Source organism: Epinephelus fuscoguttatus, linkage group LG4 (assembly GCF_011397635.1).
Source record: "Epinephelus fuscoguttatus linkage group LG4, E.fuscoguttatus.final_Chr_v1".
Classification (NCBI taxonomy): domain Eukaryota; kingdom Metazoa; phylum Chordata; class Actinopteri; order Perciformes; family Serranidae; genus Epinephelus; species Epinephelus fuscoguttatus.
Window position 1 is genome coordinate 41393248 of NC_064755.1, and position 24987 is coordinate 41418234.

At 42.0% G+C, this 24987-nt stretch overlaps 2 protein-coding genes across 11 annotated transcripts in view; both read right to left on the minus strand.

Annotated features, from left to right (window-relative positions):
- The window catches only part of kif21a (kinesin family member 21A), an 81141-nt gene extending 75804 nt beyond the window's left edge, over nt 1-5337 (minus strand). For 6 of the 8 annotated variants that reach the window (XM_049573543.1, XM_049573544.1, XM_049573540.1 and 3 more), the window contains exon 1: nt 4898-5336. In XM_049573543.1, coding sequence (XP_049429500.1) covers nt 4898-4941 — 44 coding nt within the window. In that variant the 5' untranslated portion in view covers nt 4942-5336. Of the gene's footprint in view, nt 1-4897 lie in introns of all 8 variants that reach the window. The other 2 variants (XM_049573538.1, XM_049573542.1) reach the window with 1 other exon arrangement.
- A 6703-nt stretch (nt 5338-12040) lies between these two features.
- Nucleotides 12041-23806, minus strand: LOC125888063 (proton myo-inositol cotransporter-like). Of its 3 annotated transcripts, XM_049575244.1 has the most exons (13): nt 23422-23806; nt 21711-22180; nt 20872-21031; nt 20063-20271; nt 19790-19898; nt 19450-19613; nt 19182-19296; nt 16766-16891; nt 16278-16396; nt 14441-14593; nt 13520-13692; nt 12400-12468; nt 12041-12298 (listed from the first exon to the last, which is right to left on the minus strand). In XM_049575244.1, the coding sequence occupies exons 1-13, from the start codon at nt 23505-23507 to the stop codon at nt 12290-12292; spliced, it is 1962 nt and encodes a 653-aa protein (XP_049431201.1). In that variant the 5' UTR covers nt 23508-23806; the 3' UTR covers nt 12041-12289. The 3 variants fall into 3 exon arrangements, with proteins under 3 accessions (XP_049431201.1, XP_049431200.1, XP_049431202.1); XM_049575243.1 differs by having other exon boundaries at nt 12041-12468; XM_049575245.1 differs by having other exon boundaries at nt 12041-13692; nt 23422-23794.
- Between the last annotated feature and the right edge of the window lie 1181 nt (nt 23807-24987).

The following is a 24987-nucleotide window of genomic DNA, read 5'->3' on the forward strand; positions in this document are numbered from 1 at the left end:
TCCTTTCTTTTATTTAATTATTCCCCTTTTTTCTACTGTGCTTTGTTTTTAATATGGAAGCAGTGTCATGGTGTGTTCAACCTGTATCTTCATGGACTTTAAAAGGTAGGGCCGGAGGGGGTGGGAAGGAAAAAAGGAAGTAAAAGTATTGATTCACTTGTAATTCTGTTTAATTGGCAGTTATCCTTGTTTTGTTGTTGATTGCTAAACATAATGTGTTGTTAAAAGGGCTGGTGTTATAAGCTGTAGATTCAGTCTGCAGCTTTGCAACTGCAAGAGTGTCTAAGTTGTGTTAAATTACTTTGTATGTTGTAATGTTTTGCGTTGTACTATTAAAGTATCTGCCATTTTCTGTGAGAGGCTGTGACTTTATTTACATGAATTTATAGATTAATACATGATGTTCTTATTTCTATGTGGAGGCCAAAAGAAATTCTAAATTGTAATAAAAAAACATCATTTAAAAAAACAAAATGTCGCTGCAGACTCATCCCCAGCTCTGAGCTGAGTGTCACTCCTGTCTGTGGAAACCCTGCTGTACTAATTACATCACTGGTTTTACAGCTATCATTTCACCCTGAATGCTTCAAAATTATAGATGATTAGTTGCAGTCTAAATGCTAAAACTGCCCAAAATATTTAATTAAGAAACCGTAACTGTGCTTTTTTGGGTTAGTCTCAGAAAACGACCTGGTTAGAGTGAAATGTAGCGTGTTAAAATCTGGGCTGTAATTTTAGTTCCTGGAAGCAGAACACAAAACATCCACATCGTACTGGATTAACAGCAGGTTGCACGCTCTTAGAAAAGACTTTTAGAAAATGCAAGTCATTTTGAACACACACTTTCATCCAATGTGGACAAACATGAATTCTGGGGAGGTTTTTTTTTAGTTAGAGGCCAAAATTTGGTTTTCAATTTACCTTCACAGACAGGAAACTGGCTTATATGTCAATTCTGTCAAATGTCAATATTTAAGGCTGAATACGCACTTTAAAACAGCGCCTGGAGGAAGATCAGCTCTGCACTCAGGATATCTGGTAAGTGGGATATGATACAGTGGTTGTTATGGTTGCTTAGCAACTTCAGACGCAGCCTGCCTCAACGCTCTTCAGATTCAGACATCATTAATCCCACCAGGGGCATTTTGTATGAACAGCTTGCCTTGCACACACACACTACAACACACAGTAACCTGCAGACACACAAAGAGATGAGTAAGAAATAAAAATCAAAAATATGCCAAGGAGTTCAGTGAAATAAAGAATTCAACAAATAATAATAATAATAATAACGTCCTTACAGGGACAGAGAAAATTCACCTGCAAGAACAGGATGTCCAGAAGAAGCTAAAAAACTCGAGGCGTTCTGGATTTGGATTTGTTGACTGCAAAAACAGGTCGAGTCCTGCTGTGTCACTGCTGTGATCTCAGAGCAGATTTTATCGATGCCATTCAGACTGTTTTTGTGTTTGAATATGAGGCTGTGAAACCAGCAGATAACTGAAGATCACAGGAGGCTCTCAATAACAGACTGACAGAGACGTCAGAGGATGACGAGACTGACGGATAAGGAATTTAGTTCACCGAGAAGGTGATTTAACTGTTGCCCTCGCTTCACAACATCTGCAGTGTTTACATCAAATTTAAGATATTCATCAAAAAAGTACCTAAATATTTGTCAGATTAACCCTTCCCATAGTTTCATTGTGAATAATGCTCTTAAGGTTGGTACAGAGGAGGCACAAGAGAAGCACCCAGCACCCGACCTCGTTTTTTCCAGGCAGCGAGAGACACGGTGTGTCCCGGGCATTAGTCAAGTCAAATCAAGTCAAGTATTTATAGAGCACATTTAAAAACAACAATCGTTGACCAAAGTGCTTTTCAATGGATACAATTATGCACAACAAGAAAAATAATCAACCAAGACAGCAGAGTTCGCCTTGAGCAAATTCATTGAAAAAGATGAATATCAAACAATATATGTTCTCATGATGCACCACCAAAAGCTAAGGCAGAGAGATGGGTTTTTAGCCCGGCTTTCAAAATATTTAAAGAGGGTGAGGATCTAAGTGTTTGTGGCAGGCTGTTCCACAGTTTCCGACCAACAACTGAAAAAGAGACAGGTGATGATTCAGCTCTGTGGTCAGCTTAGTTTGTGGTCTTTATTCTGAACTCTAAAATCCAGTCTAGCAACACTACAAATGACTACGACTGGGAGGATGTACTTACCTCCCAACTGGATAATACCAATATACCGGGGTACCAAGTAGGGTTAAGGTGCGGACACACCAAACCGACATCAAAGAACTAGAGGTGACGAAACCCAACTGTTGCGTCGTCTACGTCGCCTCACGTCGCCCTGTGTCAGTTGCATTTGAACACGCTACACGGACTACATCCGACGGCCAAGTAGCACGTACTCACCTGCGTGGGGGACAGCGTAGTGAGAGAGTGGTACATCCTGTCAGCCGAGGGGTTTCCTATCTGTGCAGCCGAGCACCGCAGCACCTCCACGGACTACATCCAGACGGTCCCGGTGTTTCCTCCGCAGGCTCCACTTCACTCAGCTGCCCGATAAACCCGCTGCTTCTTCCCACTTTAACCTGAATAACAAACCAGGTCTCGGTGCTCCGGTTGGATCCAAACGGAGAGCCGGGACTAGCTGGGAGGCTAGCGGAGGCTTTCAGGTTAAAGTGTGAAGAAGCAGCGGGTCTGTCAGGCAGCTGAGTGAAGTGGAGCCTGAGGAGGAAGCACCGGTTAGCCCCGGTTTCACTACAGGCAGATTCACTCGCTACAGGGGTGAGGAAATAAAACCTGAACAGCCAATCAGAGTGATCTCTCTCACCGACAATTGTCCGAAAAGCTGCCGACGCCGAAGTGTCGACGGTGCGGGACACACCGCAAAAACTAGGCCGACAGACGCTCACCAACGGCCCGACTTTGGTCGACAGCCGACTGTCGGCTTGGTGTGTCAGGGCCTTTACAACAGTATGAGATTTTCACAGTTCGATAATCACCTCAGAAGATATCACAGTTTCACAGTATGACAGTAACAGAAGGGTTATTGGTGGTTAAACACATGGTTTATTACTTTAACTGAAATCTGAATCTTTTCTTGTTCCGACATCAAGATTAATTCACAAAGGCGATCGAGCACTTACAGTCAGAGCTCTATGACTTTGGAGTGACCTGCCTGAGATCAGGGCCCCGAACTCAGTCTCATCTTAGAAATCACTTCTGGAAACCTGCTTAAAATGACCTCTGGGATTTTAACTGCTTTAATTTTGTCTGTTTTACTCTATGAAGTAGGGTCATTTTAAGCACAGCGTGACATCAGCACAGGTGTTTTTTTCTGCTGCAACTAGAAGGACAAACAGAAAGACACGAGCAGATCAGCTGCAAAGACACCTGACCACATGACAGACTCCTGACGGGACGTGGCACTGACTGGTCCCACTGTGGTAACAGATATCATCGATTAGTGATTTGCAGATCACTCCAGGAGCTGTGTTTGTAATGAAGTGATGTTATTCACCTCAGTTTACTCCCAACAATACACGTCCTGCTTCAGCTCTGCAGCCTGCTGATTTCATACAACTCCCCGAGTGACCTTTACCCTCTTCCTCCAAACACACTGACATCTATTGACACTGTGTCTCTGTGGATCTGCCCCTGTGTGACTGTTAACTGCTGGTACAACATGTCACCTTCAGTAAGAGCTTCTTTTCTTAAACATATTCTGCTGAAACAAATCTCAACATGACGTCACAGCCGCTGCGTTTTACAGGAGACATGTCTGAAGCAGCCACATGACGTCAGCTGTTTCTGAATGGAATCAAAATGTGGATTTTTCCTTTTAAAATGGGAAATGGAATCAGGAAGCTTTGGACAAACACGCTCCACACACACACACACACACACACACACACACACACACACACACACAAGATGATGATGCACTTTTGTGATGAGGCTTAGCAAAGGAGCAAATCCAAGCACGGACAAGAAGAACGGATGCAGGAGAAAGAGACAGGATGAAACAATACAGCCTTTATCTCTCATTTCATAACGGTCAGACGGTCCCTGAAAGGCCTCAGAGAGACAGACAGAGAGGGGGAGACGGGCAGACAGACAGGCTGGTCTCCCATTATGCCACTGTCACTGTGCCACCTCACCATCTGGGTGGGAGCGGCCTGCTTCACCACAAAAGCACATTAAGTGTTTAACATGTTTGGAGGAGAGGAAGCTGTTTCTGATCAAGCTCACAGATCTGAGACTGAGACAGAGCCTGACTGAACTGTCTGCAGACAAAGAGCAGAGCTTAATGAACGCTCCACTGTCCTTTCCTTGAAACCTGGCTGTCAGTGAAGCTGCTCTCTCATCGATTAACCGTCTGTCTGCAGGAGGCTGAGAGAGGCAGTCAGGCTTCAGGACACACAGGCTGACTGTCTGTCTGTCAGATGGATGATATCATCCCTCCTCAGTGTGCTGGAGACAGGCCTGTGTGTGTGTGTGTGTGTGTGTGTGTGTGTGCACCTGTGCAGAGGGTGTGATGCTTTAAGGTTTATGCACAGAAAATAAATGTGCATCACACTTTGGGAAGCTGCAGATCACAGCGGAGGTGCAGAAGAGAACAGGCCGAGAATCAGACCTGAGGAGCGGCAGCAGCATCACGAGGTGCCGGCTGCAAGTGGGTCAGCGTGCTAAAATGAAATGAGGCTGATCATTTATAGATACAGTGTGACTGTGTGTGTGTGTGTGTGTGTGTGTGTGTGTGTGTGGATCAGATGCTGCTGTTGACCTGCAGGTGTTTGCTCGGCCCGCGGCACTGACTGACAGGTGGCACCGGGTAATGAAGCACCAACCAGCTGATGGAGATAAATAAAGAGAGCCTTACCTCAGAGCCACCCGGACTGAGCTCTCATCCTGCCCCGTCGACATGATTCCTCTCGGTACACAACAAAACGAGCGTATATCTGTGTGTTGGCTCCGCGCCCTGCAGAGGAGCGAGAAGAAAGTGCGCACTCCCCGTCAGACAGGAGGCAGCAGGCGGCGGCAGCAGCAGGCAGCGGACCGAGCAACGGAGCTGCTCCTCACCTCAACTCCAGCGCCGCCATTTCAAACTCTCTAATTATCTTCACAGGTTTTAAATCTTGATCTGCGCTGCGCGTGTGTCCGCATGTCGCGTCTACATGCGCCGCATCTCTGCGCAGTTCGGCCCGGATGCTTCAGCTCCGGCTCGAGCCCACATGCAGACTGACGCTGCCGCTGCTGATAGGTGACACGCCGCCGCGCGCGCACACATCAACACACACACAGATAACTACGCATCCGCACGCGCCGCCGTGACTCTCTGCTGCACGTTTACGCACCGGGGAGGGAGCCGCAATGCGTCAGCAAGACACGCCCTCTCCGGAGCTGCGAGATGACGTCATAACCAGGCTGTTATGCACATTTTTGTAGGAAAAAAGTCAGAAATACACTTTAATTTTTACAATTATACATTTATTTTATGGATTCATTTGTGTAAGATTCTTCTAAACTGATGTTGAACATGTTTCTGACATGTTCTGTGGAGCTGAGCTCCATTTACAGAAGGGTGAGGTTATTTTTATTAAGGAAAAAATGATCATGTCTTTATTTTAAATTATTTCTTTATGTCCATAAAGGTCAAAGGTCTGAGGGGAAATATTCACCACTGCAAGCATCAGCTGACACTTAACTTGGAAACAATCCATCAGGATCATGATCATTCACAGTCCCAGACACACTTTTATTTTTAAGTACCTGTGTCCCACATTTGTTTGTTTGGTTGTTTATTGAGATCCCCATGTGCATTGCAGTAGTTATTCTTCCTGGGGTCTACACAGGTACAGAGGGACAACACAAAACATACATTCACACTAAACAACACATCATAATGCACATCCACTGTAAAAGACACACTAACAGTTAATGTAACACACACAAAAAGAAACTAAATAAATCTGCTCTTACAGAATCCATAATAATCTAACAGATAAATATCATCATGTAAGTAAGGGATAATGTGCAGTGAGCCGGTGACTGTTGAAAAATAACTCTTGACAGGCAGCGTACTGTATGTTCAAACATACAATAATTCCCAGATTCTGACCACTTTTAAGTCGAAGCTAAAAACATTTTTGTTTGCCTCACTGCCTCCTCCACCCTGTCATGACTGAAACCTTATTTTAAAACTCTAAACTCTAAACTTTAAACTTTTATCTTTGCACTTTTTGTTCTGCACCTCGGCTTTTAAAAAAAAAATGCAAATCATTTAGTAATTAATTTTACCTTTTACATATTTTTACTCTTTTCTGTAAAAGAGTACTGTGAAATGTGCTGTATAAATAAAGCTGCTTTGCCAAAAGAATAAAATGCCCTTGAAACATTTACACACCAAAGAATTCTAATAATTAGTAAGTTTATTTTCAAGTAAGACTCTTTTAGCAGTTTTTTTAAAACCACATATATTATTTTGTTGTAGATGTGATTTGGAGGTGAATTCCATTTTTCCATTGCTCAGTATATTACGGTATGTTGGACCGATGTGGTTTTGGATCATGATAAAGTAAAACAACCTCCAGCAGTCTGTCTGTGCTACAGGACAGGTCTTTGTAAAAAGTGAAAGTATGGGTTTGTATTTTTGAAGCTTTGCATATAGCCTATAGTGAATGGCACCATCTTTAACTTAATGTGAGATCTCTGAACACAGGTGAAGTTCTGAGGTGGCAATCTGAATCATTTCCATGGGCCCCCCTTGTACCACGGGCCCCATTGCAACCTCACAGCCTGCACTGCCTCTGTTTACGCCCCCGGTGAAATGCAGTACGCCAAAAACACCAGGATGTTCTACTACATCTGGCCAGATTTTGCGGTATGCATGCCAACATGCTACTTTGCCTATTCTGACCCACAATCCTCTGAGCAGACAGTACATCACATGGACCGAGGCACAAACAGATTAAGGCTTAACAGCTGATTGACAGCTGTCAGAGGTCACAATGAAGGCTGACCGCACATTCAAGTAACTGATGACCTGCTGAACAGTGATAATTGGAATATTGATTGTTTCAGTGAAGAAAATTATCAGAACTATTACAAACAACAAAAGGACATAACTATAAATATATCACTGACAGAACTGTAGATATAATTTCACTGTCACAAGTAGCATCAGTTAGAAACTACAGTCTGTGCAGTTAGAACTTTAAACTACACACACTGCAGAGTAATAACCCAGCAAACAGGGAACCTTCTGGGAACATTCCCTGAAGGTACTCTGGGGGTTTAAAAAGAAGAAAAAAGATAGACCAAAACAGTTCATGTGAGCTCATCAGGAAGAACTCAGCACTGATTCCATGTATAGAGCAATTGATGACATTGATTAGGCTATAGCAGGGGTGTAGTCTAATCAATAATGATGCTCAGCGACACAACTGCAGGTTGTAGAGAGAAGCAACACGTCACAGATCCAGCATCATTTCCAAAGGCACACTGCACATGCAGACAAACAAATTAACAAACAAATAAAAAATAACTCCCCTCCCAAACAGCAACTGCATCTTAGCAACTGTTGCTAAGCACTGCTGGTTGCTCTATCACATCAGAAACAGGTGGAGAGTCACATCAGGAGGCTCCTGAGGATAAAAAACATCCCAAAAAGGCAAAAATGAGAAGCCTGTTTATGTCTCCTGTTCTGACAGTGACACATGATGTTTCCCCTGATAAAGAAAAAAAAGATTGCTGCTGTTTTTTTTGTTGTTGTTGTTGTTGGTTTTTTTTTACCAAAGAATAAAAGAAAGAAAATAAAAGAAAACACAGTCATGTCGGAGATGGATCTGGATTTTTGAGGACACGTATAGCACATGACACCATTTTTAATCTATGTGCCTGTAAGGAACACACCTGCAGGTCAGTTCAGTCTGCTCTGTATTTGTGATGTCAGCTCACTGCTCACTCACTGTAAGGAAACCTTTAGCGCCATCCTGTGGATATGAGCCATCATGACACTGTGAGGACACGAGACAGATGAAGATGAAGTGTTGGGGCAGTGAGAGCAATAAATCAAGAAAACAGAACTGATGTTTATGAGTTAGCTAAACAGTGAACACTGCACACATGTTATATGAAATATTACAGAAACAGTCCAGAGGTTACAGACGGACACACATTAAAACAATTAGGCACATAATGTAGGCCTATATACATACAGTATAAATATTAACAAAGGTACAGAGCTTGACGTGGGGATTATTCAAATCTCTCCATCGGTTTGACTCAGTCATTGCATCAGAGGCAGCAGCAGAAGACCATCTCTGAAGCAACAACACCTTGTCCAACCTTGAAGCAGATGGGCTACAGCAGCAGAAGACCACACCAGGTGCCACTCCTGTCAGCTAACAACAGGAAACTGAGGCTACAATTCACACGGAAGATTGGAAAAACCACATTCAGATGGAAAGCATGGATCCATCCTGCCTTGTATCAACGCTTCAGGCTGCTGCTGGTGGTGTAATGGTGTGGGGGAGATTTTCTTAGTACCAACTGAGCATGGTTTAAACACCACAGCCTACCTGAGTATTGTTGCTGAGCGTGTCCATCCCTTTATGACCACAGTGTACCCATCTTCTGATGGCTACTTCCAGCAGGATAACACACCATGTCACAAAGCTCACATCATCTCAAACATGACAATGAGTTCACTGTACTCCAATGGCCTCCACAGTCACCTGATCTCAGTCCAATAGAGCACCTTTGGGATGTGCTGGAACATCATGGATCAACTGTGTGATGTCATCATGTCAATATGGACCAAAATCTCTGAGGAATGTTTCCAGCACCTTGTTGAATCTATGACACCAAGAATTAAAAAGGAGGTCCAACCCGGTACCAGCAAGGGGTACCTAATAAAGTGGCAGCTAAGTGTATGGTGGTATTTTCCTATATACATCTCCACATATGAAATTGTGTTTGTCACAAATTGTATGAACAGACAATGTGTGTACAGTTACCTCTCTGAGTGTGACATGTGATCTGTACTGTGTACATTTATCTCTTGCATCTGCGTCAGATATTTAGTCTCTGCCACTGTGTTTGTCTGAGCTCTTCATGTTTGTCTTTATGAAGCACAGAAGCACATTAATGTTTGGCCTGTATGTAAAAGCCTCCGGCGCTCCACCCTGCCGCTTCCTGCTGGTCAATAACACCATGAATACAGGAGTCCCGTTACAAGCCTATCAAGTTACAGGACAGAGAAGGAACGACAGACCGCAGGCTCACTAATGACTGAACACATGTCAGTGCACATTATACTGTGGCTGAGCCAAAGACTGCTGACTGTGCTGCTGGCTGCTCTGCAGAGACTGAAAATCTCACTCACCATCACAAAGACTTCAGTCCAAATTAGTTTAACTTCGTAAAACAGAAATTAAGTCACATAATGTGACTTCATCCTGAGCTTTTCTCCCAATCACGGCTAACCTGCACTGCATCGATCAGAGTCACTGTGTGGTCAGAAATACGTCCCTGCCTCCATCGTCATCAGCTCATTGAATGTGTCGGGTCCACATCTACTAACTGTTATAAATGCTACACAGAACAGGCTCTGTGAACACACAGGTTACACACTGCTTGGACAAACCTTTAAACATTTAAAGAGCTGGTCCACTTACATTATATATAAAAACTACAGTTACCACCTCACGGTTGTATGCCCCCGCAAACTTGTCATGTTGAAAACATGGACTGACCCTTTACACAGCTGATACAGGAGCTGGTTTCCCAAAGATCATATTAATGAACAGAACATGATCAGAGACACATGGAATTTATTTGTACAGACATCATGTTTCACATTTTATATACAAACTGTAAAAAACAGTGAGACCAAACTGCACACGTGTCGTCAGGTTAAATAGATCTATGGCTGATGAACTGTTGATCCTCTGTCTCAGTGCTCTCATCGTCACCTGAGGGTTAATTAGCTCTGCTCTACAAAACACTGTCAGTATTTTGATTTTATGATACAGAACTTTTCCCCTTTTAATTCCTCACATCGTCGTGTCAAGCTCCCTCGGTCATGTTGTCAGTCTTTAGATTCTTTAGATTTATTTCCTGTTTTTTTGTTTCAGATTTCACTTCCTGCCCTCAGGTGTCTCCTACTCTGTGATTTGTTTGTCCCGCCCTGATGTGTCTCACCTGTGCCCGATTATCTGCCTCCCTGTGTTTTTAGTCTGTGTGCTCGCTGCCAGTTTGTCTTCGTACCTCATGTCAGCAGTTTTCCTAGTGTTCCTTTTTTTTTTTTATTTAAATCCTGGCTCATGTTTTTGGACCTCCACTTTTCTTTCTCAATATTTTTGTGTGGCATTATTGTATTGTCACATTGTGCCAAGTATTGATATTTTCTTTATTATATAAATTACAATATTACGAATACAAATTAAACTTAATGCCAGGTTCACACTACACAATGTTTGTCTGTTCTACGACATAATACGATATACTTTATTGTCCCTGAAGGGAAATTTGTCTTTGACTCAAGTGCTGTGCACATTGCCTGCTTCCATAAAAAAAAAAAAAAATCAACCCTTAAAGGGACAGCGCATCGAAAAGTTTAAATTCAACCATTATCTGCTCACCCATACGCCGAGGGAGGCTCAGGTGAACTTTTCCTCAGTCCTCACATCCCTTGCAGAGATCCCAGGGGAGAGGGGGTAACAACACAACTCCACCTAATGGAGGCTGACGGCGCCCCAGATTCAAATGTCCAAAAACACATAATTGAAACCACAAAATATCTCCATACTGCTTGTCCGTAGTGATCTCAGTGTCCTGAAGCCCCGACATAAAAAGTTGTTTGGAAAAACGTCATTTGAACTCTGTTTTTAGCCTCATTGTAGCCTGTAGCTCTGACTGCCTCTGTGTGCACTGCGCTCACGTGTGCGTGCTTGCACACGAGACCAGCGAAAGCACATGAACACACATGAAGACCGTGCCCATGTCTCATGGTCCCGCGCAAGCGCACACACATGAGCACAGTGCCCAGAGAGGCAGCCAGAGCTACAGGCTACAGTGAGGCTAAAAACAGAGTTCAAATGACGTTTTTCCAAACAACTTTTTATGTCGGGGCTTCAGGACACTTGGATCACTACGGACGAGCAGTATGGAGATATTTTGTGGTTTCAATTATGTGTTTTTGGACATTTGAATCTGGGGCGCCGTCAGCCTCCATTAGGTGGAGTTGTGTTGCTACCTCCTCTCCCCTTGGATCTCTGCAAGTGTTGTGAGGACTCTAAAACTCCACCTGAGCCTCCCTGGGCATATGGGTGAGTAGATAATGGCTGAATTTTCATTTTTGGGTGCACTGTCCCTTTAAGAGGGCACCATGGCACTAATGCTCAGCCCTAACAGGTTATTTACTATTTGGTATAGTAACTGAGATAGGCACAAAGGAGTTTTTAAACCTATTCAGTTTGCATTTGGGGCATTTCTGACAGCCACTGTGTCACATTACGCGATTGTGGAGTCATGACACGTGACATGACAGACTACACGATAGTCCACGACCAATCATCAGGCTGTAATCTGGCTGATATTGTGTAATGTGTACCCAGCATTAGTTTGCCTACTAGAATGATAAAATCAGTTGCTTTTTGGTCCACTAAAAATGTCTGAAGTGAAGAACAGACTGAAAACTTTATCTTATTAGATAAAACAGAAGTTTTCCTTTGGGGACAAAGTTTACAGCTGAAAAAAGGTAATAAACACAATATATCTTATCACAATATTCAGCATATCGCAATATTTAAAATCATAAAAATATTGTTTCGTGATAATATCGTACCGTGGACCCTCTGGTGATTCCCACCTCTTGTAATCAATGAGATTTAGGTGAATAGAGAACATGTGATATCACTGATATCATATTGCTTATAGAGTTTTCACAACACACATCATGTGAAAGGAGTACAGATCTGTAACCACCAAATATACAGTTAGACATATTGGACAAGGTGTACATACCATAAATATGTCGATAATAGATGTTTGTAGAGTTCTAGAAACAAAATGCAGACTGCTCTAAAATAGAATTTTCAAAGGAACACTCGTCTGCTGCACAGAAACTTGTAGCTAAAAACACGACTGCATCAGAGAATGTTTCATAAGAAATCTTTCACATTCTAAAACGTTAATAGGCAAATATCAAAGTGTGCAAACAGGACGTCGTGAACAAAGCTGCTCTGTATAAAGTTGTTCAGGGTCACCGTTATTTGAGCTGCGAAAACAAGGACATTAAACTGAACATTAAAAAAGGCGAACTGTCGTAGCAGAGCAGAAAAGTCATGAGTGCACTCGGCACCTGGACGCTGTACTTACAGTTATATAGGCTATGGCACTGTCTGACCCCGTCGCTCCATACTGTGCTGGGCTCATTTCCAAACCTTGCTAGAAAATTAAACATTTGAAAATCTCGTTCGAGAAATCTGACATATAAAAATCTTTTAAAATAAAAAACAGACACTGTTTTGTTTGTTAAAGTGCAGTCTCTCCCACTGTGCAAACAACTGCAGCAACCAACAATCAATCATTGTGATTTACACCAGCACAGATTAAAGATTGAACCCATGTTAGTGATTTTAACAGGAATGTGTTTTTTAAGAACGTACAGATATGAAAATGTCCAAATAAGGCAGAAATCACTGATGTTTGTTTGTCTCTTCTCTGCACGGAGGATCTTAAAACTGCAGATCATTAAGGCCAGAATACAAACACATGCTTGCTGGTTTATCAGTTTTGAAGTCGGACAGTGTCCACAAGACATGGACTGGAGTCATGCAAAAAGTTTTTCACTCTAAATGAAAATAAAATAAAACTGTCTTGACACTACAGAAAGAAGGAGAAATTGATGAGTCAGCAGCCAGGAGGTAACCTGGTTTCTGAACTCATTGAGAAAAAAACAACAACAACAAAAAAAAATGTGTATCTAAAATTTTGTCAGCTGGAAAAATTAAAGTCATTCCCCAAAGTTCATCTTTAATGTCCTTTAAATAATTTGTTAAACGAGGACTTTCCATCTGAGTACCATCATCTGCTTTTCTTTCAGATGAATCAGTTTTTTAGGACTTTCATGGGATATTTGTTATCCCAGCAGCTTCCAATGATCCCTGCTCACTGTAATCCTGGAAAAGTCCAGTGTTTCTGTTTATGACGACAGAGGGAATGATGGGAAACAAAAGGAATGCAAAAAATAAAAAGCAGACCAACTCCCAGGTGAGACAAAGACAGAAAAGGCAGGTGATGAGTGAGGGGAAAGTGGCAGTTTAAGCCAATCACTGGAGAGCTCAAGCTTTTTTTTTGGTCATGTTTGATCGCAGCCACCAGAGGGCGACATGATTAACTTTCCTCCCCACACCACCAGACCAAAAGAGAAACTCTTCCCAGTCTAGTCTACGTCTGAGGCATCGTTGTCAGAGGGGCGGTAGTTGCTGCCTTTTACCCGGATGTAGTGGACGTGGCTGCTGTCGTTGGGCGAGGAGGCTCCACAGGAGCACAGCGGACCGGTGAACAGGTTATCGACGTCCTCCAGCTGCAGGCCCTGGGTCTCTGGGAGGCAGCCGAGGACGAAGAGCAGAGCCAACACCACCAGGCCAGTGTACATGAAGAACGCTCCTGAAGAGACATTCACAGTTTCTCTGTCAGGGTCTGAGCTCTGACTGTCAGTTCATATTGTGTCACAGTGGTAACTCACACTGGATGAAAATGAAATGGTCATGGCGGAATTCTCCAGAGCGTGTGTTGTGAGCTCTGTCGAAGTTTCCCCAACAATTGCTCAAGATCATGACTTTTTTTAAATGTATATATATTGTTTATTAATAAATCAGGAGAGTCAGTGTCTGACTGCAGTCTGAGCTTGTGTCTGTGCTTTAAAAATAAAAAACGTTTTTTTTCCTATCCTGTATGTTCAGTCAGTCCATGGTTTTACTTTCACATCGCTCCATTAAAATCCATTCAGGACTTGAAAACAAAAGTCAGTTGTGGTTCATCTCATCTCCCTCGTCTCTATCCTGTTGCTACAAACACGCTGGTGTTTACAGTGACCACGCCCGGTTATGTCATGAGGGAAAACAAAATGTTTGGATCGGGTTAAAGGAAGAGACGCCCTCTGAAGATGAGGGGAAGCTTTCACTGACATGTGCTTCAATGTCTATAAAAAAATAAACAAATTAAACAGAAGTGAACAACAGTGATAACCAGATTAATCTGATCATGACTTCTGAGCAGAGCTGTGAGAGACATGATGATTTATAAAAGTTTGAAATGAAAGAAACGACAGCATAAAGCATCCTGTGATGATCACTGATAAAATGTCTCACCTCACATGTAGAAGCAGTTCATTACGTATTAATCACCATCTTACCGTAATAGGTGAGAAACTGAGCGATGTGCAGGAAGGTCAGAGACACCAGGACGTTGAAGATCCAGTTGACCCCGGATGAACAGGCGTTGCCGGTGCTGCGGGCCCACAGTGGGTAGATCTCTGAGTTCACTGTCCAAGGCATGGTGCCCATACCTGACACACAGAGACAACACATTATCTACCCGTCACCTCACACCGTCACTGTGTTCACTCACTCACACCTACATCACTGATTTACTGATAAGACACACTCCATATGTCGCTCTTTTTCAGTTGTCTTTTTCAGTTCTGTCTGCCGTCTGTTTCCTGTATCAGCCACAGGGCTGGGTATCATTCAGAACAGTGGTTCCCAACTGGTCCAGCCACGAGCTTCAAAGTCCACAGTTAAATACATTCAACGTCATACTTATGTTTGGCCATGTTGTCAAGACGCTGTGCGTCAATCCTCACTCTACAGCAGGACACTGCACTTCAAAATAAAAGTTCTGTGCCAGAAATTCACTGTACTTAAAATGTGTGTTTTTTGTTGTTGTTTTTTTTGTCTTCTCGGGGACAAAACATTTTTGCCACCAGGTGTCACAAGGGCTCAGTTTGGTTTATTACCTCCGCCAAGGAGGTTATGTTTCCGCCAGTGTTGGTCTGTTTGTCTGCAAAAAACCTCAAAAAGTTCTGAACGGATTTTGATTAAATTTTCAGGAAAGATTGATAATGGGACAAGGAACAGATGATAAAGTTTTGGTGGTGATCGGTTGAAGTGAAGTGGATAAAATAATAAAATGGCGGGAAATCCAAGTTGCTTGGCGGAGGTCTGCGCTCTCCGAGTGCTCTAGTTAGTAAATGTTTCATTACTGCAGCAAGAGTTGTTTTAAGGTACTGGAAAAATACAAAAACGCTGAATTCACTGGACGGATGAGACTTATGACAGAAACTGCCTCCTTTAAATATGAAATATTATTTACTGGCTCGAATGCATAATACAACAGGAAAATAACGTCTTTATATTTATTAAGGGCTCATGACACTGAAGAACATATGGGTGCATCTGTGAAGTATTTTGTTTGTTGAAGTATTTTTGTTTTCCAAGTCATCTGTTCATAGAAAAATCAATAAAGATTTAAATGACAGAAAAATAAATAATTAAATAAAGTGTGTTATTTTACAAACTCGACATACTGACCTCAACTCAGAATCAACCTGCGACCCACTTTTGGACTCTGACCCACCAGTTGGGAACCACTTACAATACCAGTACAAACAGCACGACGAACAGCAGATACCAAAAGAGGACCTCATTTGATACCCTTTTTTATTTTGTACTTCATACAATCCCCACAATGTGAATGAATTCAATTGCATATAATGCCACTCCTCTTCCCCATTAAAATGATTTTAACATAAATAGATTTTGAAAATGTTCAATTTATCAAGAATGTATTGAATAACTGCACAAAAGTAAACACACTTAAACTTTGGTCAAATACGCCACGCTTGACTTGAGGACACCTCAGACTGTCTGGGTCTGTAGCTGCTGCTGGAGTAGATCAAATAAAACCACACAAACTGGCTTTTTTTGTTGATCTGGATACAAAAAGGTTTAAACACAGGGATCGATTATTTCCACTGATACCTTTTTGTGTCACATCAGTTAAAGGTTTGTGACATTTATGTGGGCCCTGAAATATATTGTATGAAAATGACTTCTTCTTAGCCACCATCATCTTTTTTGAGATATGGAAACTAGTTCACAACAACCAAAGACAGCTCACATGATAAATTCACCGGAAGACTATTGGATATGGGAGGATGCTGGAAAAACAAAGAGGAAGTGGTGTCAGACCTGGAGCAAAGAATGCAAGGTAAAGGATGAGACCCATCAGGACGACCCAGGAGTAGGACGTTGGACAGTAGTTGTAGGCCCAGATCGCACTGTCACCTCCCTCTGTCTGGTTGGAACACCTGGATGACACAATCATTGCAAGAAACTGAAACCAACATTTGCCAATAGACTTAACTCCACTTGATCTTCATAACTGAGCAAATAAATCTGGTTTGCAGGCAACTCTGAGCTGTATTTTAATTCTGTATTTCTTTAATAACTGCTGCTTCTGATACTATTTCATGTGCAAAGAAATCGACGTACAGTGCAGTTCACAGGTGCTTTTACTGTAGGTACATGTTAAAGACACATTTTAAACACATCGTGATCATGTTCTACTGTCAGCCACATGAACGTCGGGAGTTTGTACTGTGACACTCACGTTTTTATCTCAACTATTCCTCAACCTCTCATTTACTTTCTGTCACACACATGAACCAGAGTCTGACCTTCCCCAGGCGGCGTGATCTGTGGACTCTTGATTGGCAGGAACACAGGAGGAGTCGGACACTCTGGTGCCGTTTTCATGATAACAAAATCCACAGTTTGGATCCAACATGCAGAATTCACAGGACCTGGAGGACAGAGAGGAGCTGTAAGACCTCTGACATACTGACACAATACTGACTAACACACCCACACACACACAAACACAAACCACTCTGTCAGCAGAGATATCTCAAACCTTTGATAACAACAAATCCAGTGAAGCTTCAACTCCAGAGGACAACACTGTTCACTGATACAGGGAGAACATATACAGAGGATCTATACAATCAGCACAATTTCAAGATAAGAAGCCCCTGACAACAGACTCTGATTTCACTCACTCACACATGAATGCACAGAACACACAGTATCTGGCCTGCGGTAACACATAGATGTTAACCTACACAAAGCAGCATGTTAGTGTGGAGGAAGGTTTGTGTTGCTTGGCATCAGTCCAAGTCTAATCGCAGAATTGTTTGTGTTGGTAGAGCCGAATAAATCTTGACCAAATAAATCACACCCTGTTGTCGCTTATTACTGTGAACTATTAAATGGAGCTTCTACAGTTGTCATATAAAAGCAGTATCACACCAGAGGTCGTGCTGTTGGACTGAATATCAGCACAGCTGTGATAATCTTCAGCACTCGGCCACACTCCCTCTGTGGGATGCTTTGATCAGCCTACCTGCTCTACTTCATTTTAAAACTAGAATTGCTGTCCTATGGTTCTATGACTCTGCCCACCAGTCCAGTGTCTCTGACAGTCTCCATCCATGTCAGTGAAAACATGGATGCTTCACACACAGAAGATCTATACAATCAGCACAGTTTCAAGATTAGAGTCACCAATTCGGTATCTGACCAAATGTCTCCCCTTCTGTTCCTGAGATATGTCGTTAAAACATGATGATGTCACAGTCAAGCTGACCTTTGACCTTCTGGATATAAAAATGTCATCACTTCATTATTTTATCCTCCTTGATTTTTTGTGAAATGTTATAATAAGCATGCATGAACTCTTGAGTGTTGGTCACAGTGACCTTGACCTTTGATCTCCAGATTCTTATTCGTTCATTGATTAGTCTAAGTGGATGTTTGTGCCAAATTTAGGGAAATTCCCTCATGCGTTCTTGAAATATCATGTTCATGAGAATGACATGAACGCAAGGTCACAGTGACCTTGACCTTTGATCACCAAATTCTAATCACTCTATTGTTGAGTTCAAGTGGATGTATGTCCCCAATATGAAGAAACCCCCCTCAGGTATTCTTCAGATATCACATTCACGAGAATAAAATGAATGTAAGGTCACTTTGACCTTGACCTTTGACCACCAAAATCAAATCAGTTTATTGTTGAGTCCAAGTGGACATTTATGCCAAATTTGAGGAAATTCCCTTCAGACATTCTCTTTAGATATTATACTTTTGGATATTTAACAGACAAGGTCAGTGACCTTGACCTTTAACCATAGAAATCTAATCAACTTATCATCGAGTCCAAGTGGACATTTGTGTCAAATTAAGGAAAATTCCCCTAAGCCATTACTGAGACGTCACCTTTACAAGAATGAAACAGACGAGGTCCAAATGACCATGACCTTTGATCACCAAATTTTAATCAGATTTACGTTTAGTTCAAGTGGACATTTGTGCCAAATTTGAAGAGTCCCCTCTAGGTGTTCCTGAGATATTGCGTTCATGAAAATGAATTGGGCATAAACTTCTGTTCCTGAGATATAACGTTAAAACATGATGATGTCACAGTCAAGCTGACCTTTGACCTTGTGACCTTCATTATTTTATTCTGTTACACATTTGTGTCAAGTTTGGTCCGAATTAGTATATGAATTCTTGAGTTATGGACGAAAACAAGTTTTGTGACACACAAGTCATTCTTAACACAAGTTTATTCTTCAGTCCAAGTGGACGTTTGTGCCAAATTTAAAGAAATTCCCTCAAGGTATTTTTAAGATATTGTGTTCACAAGGATGGGATGAACAAATGGATGACCCGAAAACATACTGCCTTCACGGCTATCACCGGTGCGGAGGCATAAAAATAAGTTGTAATAAAAAGCTGTTTTTTAATTCACACTGCCCCGCACATCGTAAAAAATATTAAAATATAAAGTAACTTGTTCTTTGAGTAATTTATTTACCAGGTACTTTTTAACTGTAACTTGAGCGGGTTTCTTAAATGGAAAATCTCACTTTTACTTTAGTCATTTTTTGTTATTATCTGTACTTTGAGTATAGATTTCCAGAACTCTACTCACGACTGTCTCAATGAATAAGAAAAACCCTAAAAACAAACGTCTCAAATTCAAAGTGACTGATTGGTGGTGATGATTAACCTGACTCTCGTGTCTCTTACCCGTATAATCTGCAGGTTGAGTTTTGAGGGTCAGCTGGGTGGAGGGTGATGGGTGGAGAATGTTGGGCAGACAGCAGGAACCCAACTGCCAACAGAGCCAGACTGAGACCAGTACCTGGATCAGAGAATATAATAATTAGAAATGCATGAATCCTGCACAGACCACAGTCACGTGACATGAAGCTGTTACAGAAACATGTCTCAGTAAAATATGAAATGACTGCAGGCAGGAACTGTTCTGTTTAAGAACACTTTCCACATGACAAACCTAAGAGGCTGCCCAGGGTCAGCTTCCTGCGGCCCACTCTCTCCACCAGCCAGAACCCGACCAAGGTGAACACAAAGTTGGTGGCAGAAGTCGCAGCAGCCAACCAGATTGCCTGTTTATCATCCCGCACCCCCGCCATCTGCACTATGGTCGCACTGTAGTACCTGATATGAGCAGAGACATTCACTGATAGGCCAAATCAATTTACATTTCAACCCACAACCAAATCTCTGCAGCAGTTCTTCTGGTCAGGGCGGTGAGGAGACAGGGACTGTTTATAGGGGTGGGCGATGTTATCAGGAAGATATGGGGGGTAAAACCAGATAAATAAATGACTTACATGACAGTGTTTATCCCCGACAGCTGCTGAAACATCTGGAGGCCGCAGCCGACGATGAGAGCCCTGCGAGTTGGACCGTGGCTGAGGATCCGCAGGATAACAAGTCCACCTAAAGAACAAGCAGAACTCTTTAATAAACATTAGAATTTCAACTCATGGACCTCAATTTCTTTTTACATTTCAGTTTATACAAAAGGTGGTTTTGTCACGGCTACAGAAGAATGATTCTGTCACTGCTTTTTATTTCTTTCTGTTTTCACAGAAATATTTCACCTGCACCCGCCTCTTTCTCCTCGTCCTCAATAGTGGTTCTGATGGTGTCGAACTCCTCGTCGACGCTCCGGCCTCCTCTGATCCGGGTGAGAACTTGCCGGGCCTCTTGGCTGCGGCCCTTTTGGAGAAGCCAGCGGGGGCTCTCAGGCAGGAAGAAGAAGCCAACGAACTGCAGCGCTGCTGGGACGACAGACAAACCCAGCATGTACCTAAAGTATGGAGAGAACGAGGAGTGAAGAAGAGCTTCAAGAGACATCTGCCTCCGCTGACACTCAGGTTTGGGTCCTCAGACTCTGAGGTATCAAGGAGGGATTTACAAGGTGGTAATTTCAAGCTGCGTCATCACTGAATGAACCTAAATCATGAATTGGGGCAGCAAATACACACAAGTGAGGATATCTAGATCTGATCCACTGGATTGAAATCTGAGTCAATATTTTGAGCTATAATCACTGCATCTGGCTTTTTGTTAGCATCTGTGTCGTCTATTTTAAATCCAAGTCATTTACAGTCCTTTGTTTGCATCACCTGGAGCTGTCAGAACGTCCAATGACTCACTAAAGCCGCACGGTTTTATAAGCAAGCCAACATCAGAGCGCACAAAACTAGATCACCTCACATGAATCTTTCTGTATTGCTGTTTCTTGTCACAACTTGCCGATAGCAATCCATCTGAGAGAAGCTAACACTGACAGTGCAGATGTGTTAACCACAGTCTTCAAACAGGAGGAGACAGAGTAAACACAACTAAATGCCTGTCATGGAAAGTTACTGGCAGAGTGTAGTGTAGCGTGGGAACCAATCCATACCTCCAGCCGTTGTGTCTCAGGTAGCTGAAAGCTCCATCGATCACACTGGCTATGAACTGGCCACCAGTGATGAAGAGGTTGTTGATTGTGACCAGCTGACCTCTCCGGTGAGGCGGGGACACTTCAGCAATGTACACAGGAACTGTCATGGAGGCAATACCTGACAGAGACAAACAGATTTCATTTTGATGCCCACAGAAACAAAACTGACACAGATTTCATTAATGCATTTTCTGGTGAAGACAATCTTGGAACAATAAATTCTATTCTGCAACATGAACAACATTTCTACGCTCAATTCAGGCAGTAGTGGGACTGGAATAGCAGGTCAGGTGGGCTGTGGTGAGTAAACTATAATTACTGCCTCGCGGTTGTATACGTCAGAAAACCACTCGAGTTACAGTTACAGTTTCCATGGCTCCGCGCACCAGTCCAGTGTCTCTGACAGTCTCCATTCATGTCAGTGAAAACATGGATGCTTCACACACAGAAGATCTATACAATCAGCACAGTGTCAAGATTAGAGTCACCAATTCAGTATCTGACCAAATGTCTCCCCTTCTGTTCCTGAGATATGATGTTAAAACATGATGATGTCACAGTCAAGCTGACCTTTTAGACCTAAAATGTCATCACTTTATCATTTCATCCTGTCAGGGTTAGGGGTTAGTCAGTTTGTGCTGCAGTTCTTGTATGAAAGGTGCCATATAAATAAAGTGCATTACATTTGCCCAACACTGCTCATAAATGTGGATTGTAAAAGTGTGGAACTGTATTAGTGCGAAACTAGGTCAAGATTAATAAATCAAAATGACAAACATTCCTAAACAGAAACTCACCTATGCCCACACCGACTGTGATCCTGCCCACAAGCAGAACCACCTTGTCCGGGGCCACACTCAGGATGATGCCCCCAACACTGAAGATGAAACTGGCCAGCAGGATGCAGATCCTTCTCCCCAGCCACCCGTTCAGAGACCCTCCACTGAAGGCAGACAGAGCCGCAGCTCCCACGGTGCTGGACACCAGCAGCTCCTGCCACAGAGCGCTCAGGTTCATCTCCTTCTTCAGGAGCAGCATGGCCCCGGACACCACCCCGGTGTCATACCCGAACAGAAACCCTCCCAGGGCCGAGAAGAACGCCAACACGTAGACGAAGCCCGGTGTGGAGGCATCTTGTTGGTCCAGGAGATCCCCAGCAGTGGAAGAAGATGGAGGCCCGATGAGACTCTGCTCTCCACCATCCGCCACCTTGTGCCTCCCGCTGCCCATAAAGCTGCTCATGTGCTTCAGGCTGAACTCATCCTGGCTGCTGGACATAACATCAGTTAGAGCCCCAAATCTCCATCAACACACCGTAAAGTGAGCCACAAACTAACACAGATTATAATGTCACATTATCTCCAACACCAGACGTCCCAACAATATCCAACTGATGTTTCGCCCAGGGTCCAACTGGAGGTAAGAATCAGCGAAGAAGCCGAAACGTCGAGAATTTAACAGCTAAACTAACTAGCTTAAGCTAATGATAACGTCTCGCGATAAAACTACACGTAAGGTTCCGTTAGTTCATCATGTTTATCTGTCAGACAGTCGTAAGACAGTTACCGAAACGGCGTTACTAGTGACTTAAAACCGATTGTTTACCACTGACAGTGTAGCTACACTCTGTGGGCGGCCATGTTTAGTACTTCCGGTGTCCGTCACCTGACCGCCCCCGCAGCAACATCAGCAAAAAAAAAAAAAAAAAAAAAGTTGGCAAACTGTTTGCAATGTTAAAAATATGCAACTATTCATAACTACAATGTGTAATTAACATCCAATCCATATACACATAATCTGAGAATTATCTTTTTTTAGCCAAGAGTGACCAACTTATTTATTTTAATCACTTTCTGTATTACGCGGCACCAAACTCCGTTCAAAATTTAGCATTTTTACTTATTTCTTGTTTATCCTTGCATATACACGAGTTAAAACATAAATTTAGACCATTTATTAGCCTTATCTTTAATTCGGCATACACCGATTTTAATCCAGTCTTTACAAAATATATTTATTTAGCACGTTAGTCATTTACATTTTAGTTAGGCTACACCATTTACATGATCAGTTGTTGTTTTAGCTGCAAACATTACGTAATCTATTTCCAGTTTTACACAGAGGGTTTATCAGTTTGGGCGGCTGTTGTTGAGACTATATGAAAGTGTAACAGGGTTACAACAGGGTTGTAAAAGAATATGTTTCTTGAGGCTATGAATTCATGACCACACAAAATGCAGCTATAAACTACATGCTGACCATTATAGGTATAAAGTATTACAGTTTGTCACACAGGCTCAAACCAATGTTCAAATTTAGTCATTAAATGTAAGAAATATAACGTCACAGAAATGCAGCAGCTTCAGAGTCGTTTGACAGTGAACACCTGAGAGGTGAGGCTGTGTCCCGCACATTAAATATTACTCACGGTAAATATATAGGCTAAAGACCACACAGAAGCTTTGCCTTAAAGAGATGATACATGTGCAGAATAAAGTCAAATCATACCTGTATAAAGCTTGTTGTGGAGCACTGCAGCAGCTGGTGTCCTCTTCTTTAAAATAAAGGAAGTTTGCCAGCTGGTCCCGGATCATATGATGTCCCCGCAGCAGAGGAGGGGCCCGCCTATTGACACTGTAATAAAGAGTTCACCTGCGCCTCCAGCGACCCTCACTGAGCACACAGCAGCTGTCTTCACTTCAGTGTTGGCAAGCAAGAGTTACAAAATACTTCACAGAGTACAGATATATGGAAGGAAATAAGAGACACAACTATCTTACTTTATATCTTTAAACACCACTGAATTAATTTATTTCTTTATTCAGTGTTCACAAATTTAGATCCAACAATTCAAGTTTCTTACTACTACTACTACTACTACTACTTAATGATAATAATAATGATTCAGGTGGCTCAAATTCAGATCCAGAAATTCAAGTAAAAATAAAATCTTTTTTTGTTTTTTTAATTCTGAAACTTGACTTTTTTTCCTTCTGAACTGTGGACATTTACTAAAAAAAGGCAAATCAGGAAATTTCATATAATCATTTCAAATAAGTTAATTCAGAACAAATACATTCAGACGTGATTTTTTAAAGTAAAATATTTCAACACTATGAATTCTGTGGTGTCTTATGTGCTTCTATACAGGCTACAGATACTGCTATAAACAGAAAGGACATGAAAAAACAGGTACAGCATGAGCAAACTATCACAATATATTTTCATGTCAGCTGCCTCCGAAGACTTAACAATCACTGATGAATCTGGATTTTATTTAGCAAGTTAAAGACATTATTCTCTTTTAATGTTGGTGTTTTTTCTATCTATTTTAAACACCTTTTTTAAAAAAAAAAGAAAAAAGAAAACAAATAAATGTTTCTTTAAAAATTGACAAAATGACACCATTTATCACAAACAGAAACTGTAGAAACATAATATACTGTTGGATTTTCAAATATACCTCAGTCCCCTAACACATCATGTAGAGGGAATGCTTCCATCAGAAAAAAATAATCACAACCAAATCTGAGCTTCAAACAGTGATATATTATTAAAATCACTTTATTCTACATCTCATCTAAAATTTGGCCAAAAATAAACCGTTTGCATGACAACAATGAAAAAACAAGACTTTTCTCAACTCCAGGATTTCATCTTGGGGGGAGGGAGGGTCCTGGATTTTCCTCCAGTCACTCAGGGAGGGCCGAGAAAAATACCTGGAGCTTCGTGGAAGGTCACACCCAGCCACCCTCTGATTAGTAAAGAACAGTCCCTATTTTTTAATGGTTTATATGCTAAATCAACACTTTTTAAAGACTGAGTAAAAACTGGTCGGCCACATATATGCTGATTTGAAGAGAAGACTAATAAATGGTTCTGGAGGACGTGCCTAAAATAAATAAGTGATAAGTTTGTTGTTAAAAAAAGATATTTCATAAACAACGTGTATATTATTTGGATGCGTATGGTGCGTCTTAGTCATGAATTGTTATGTATTATTATAAGTTGTCATACCTATAGACTGTACGGTCATACCACTACTATTACAACTAATAATAATATTAACAGTAG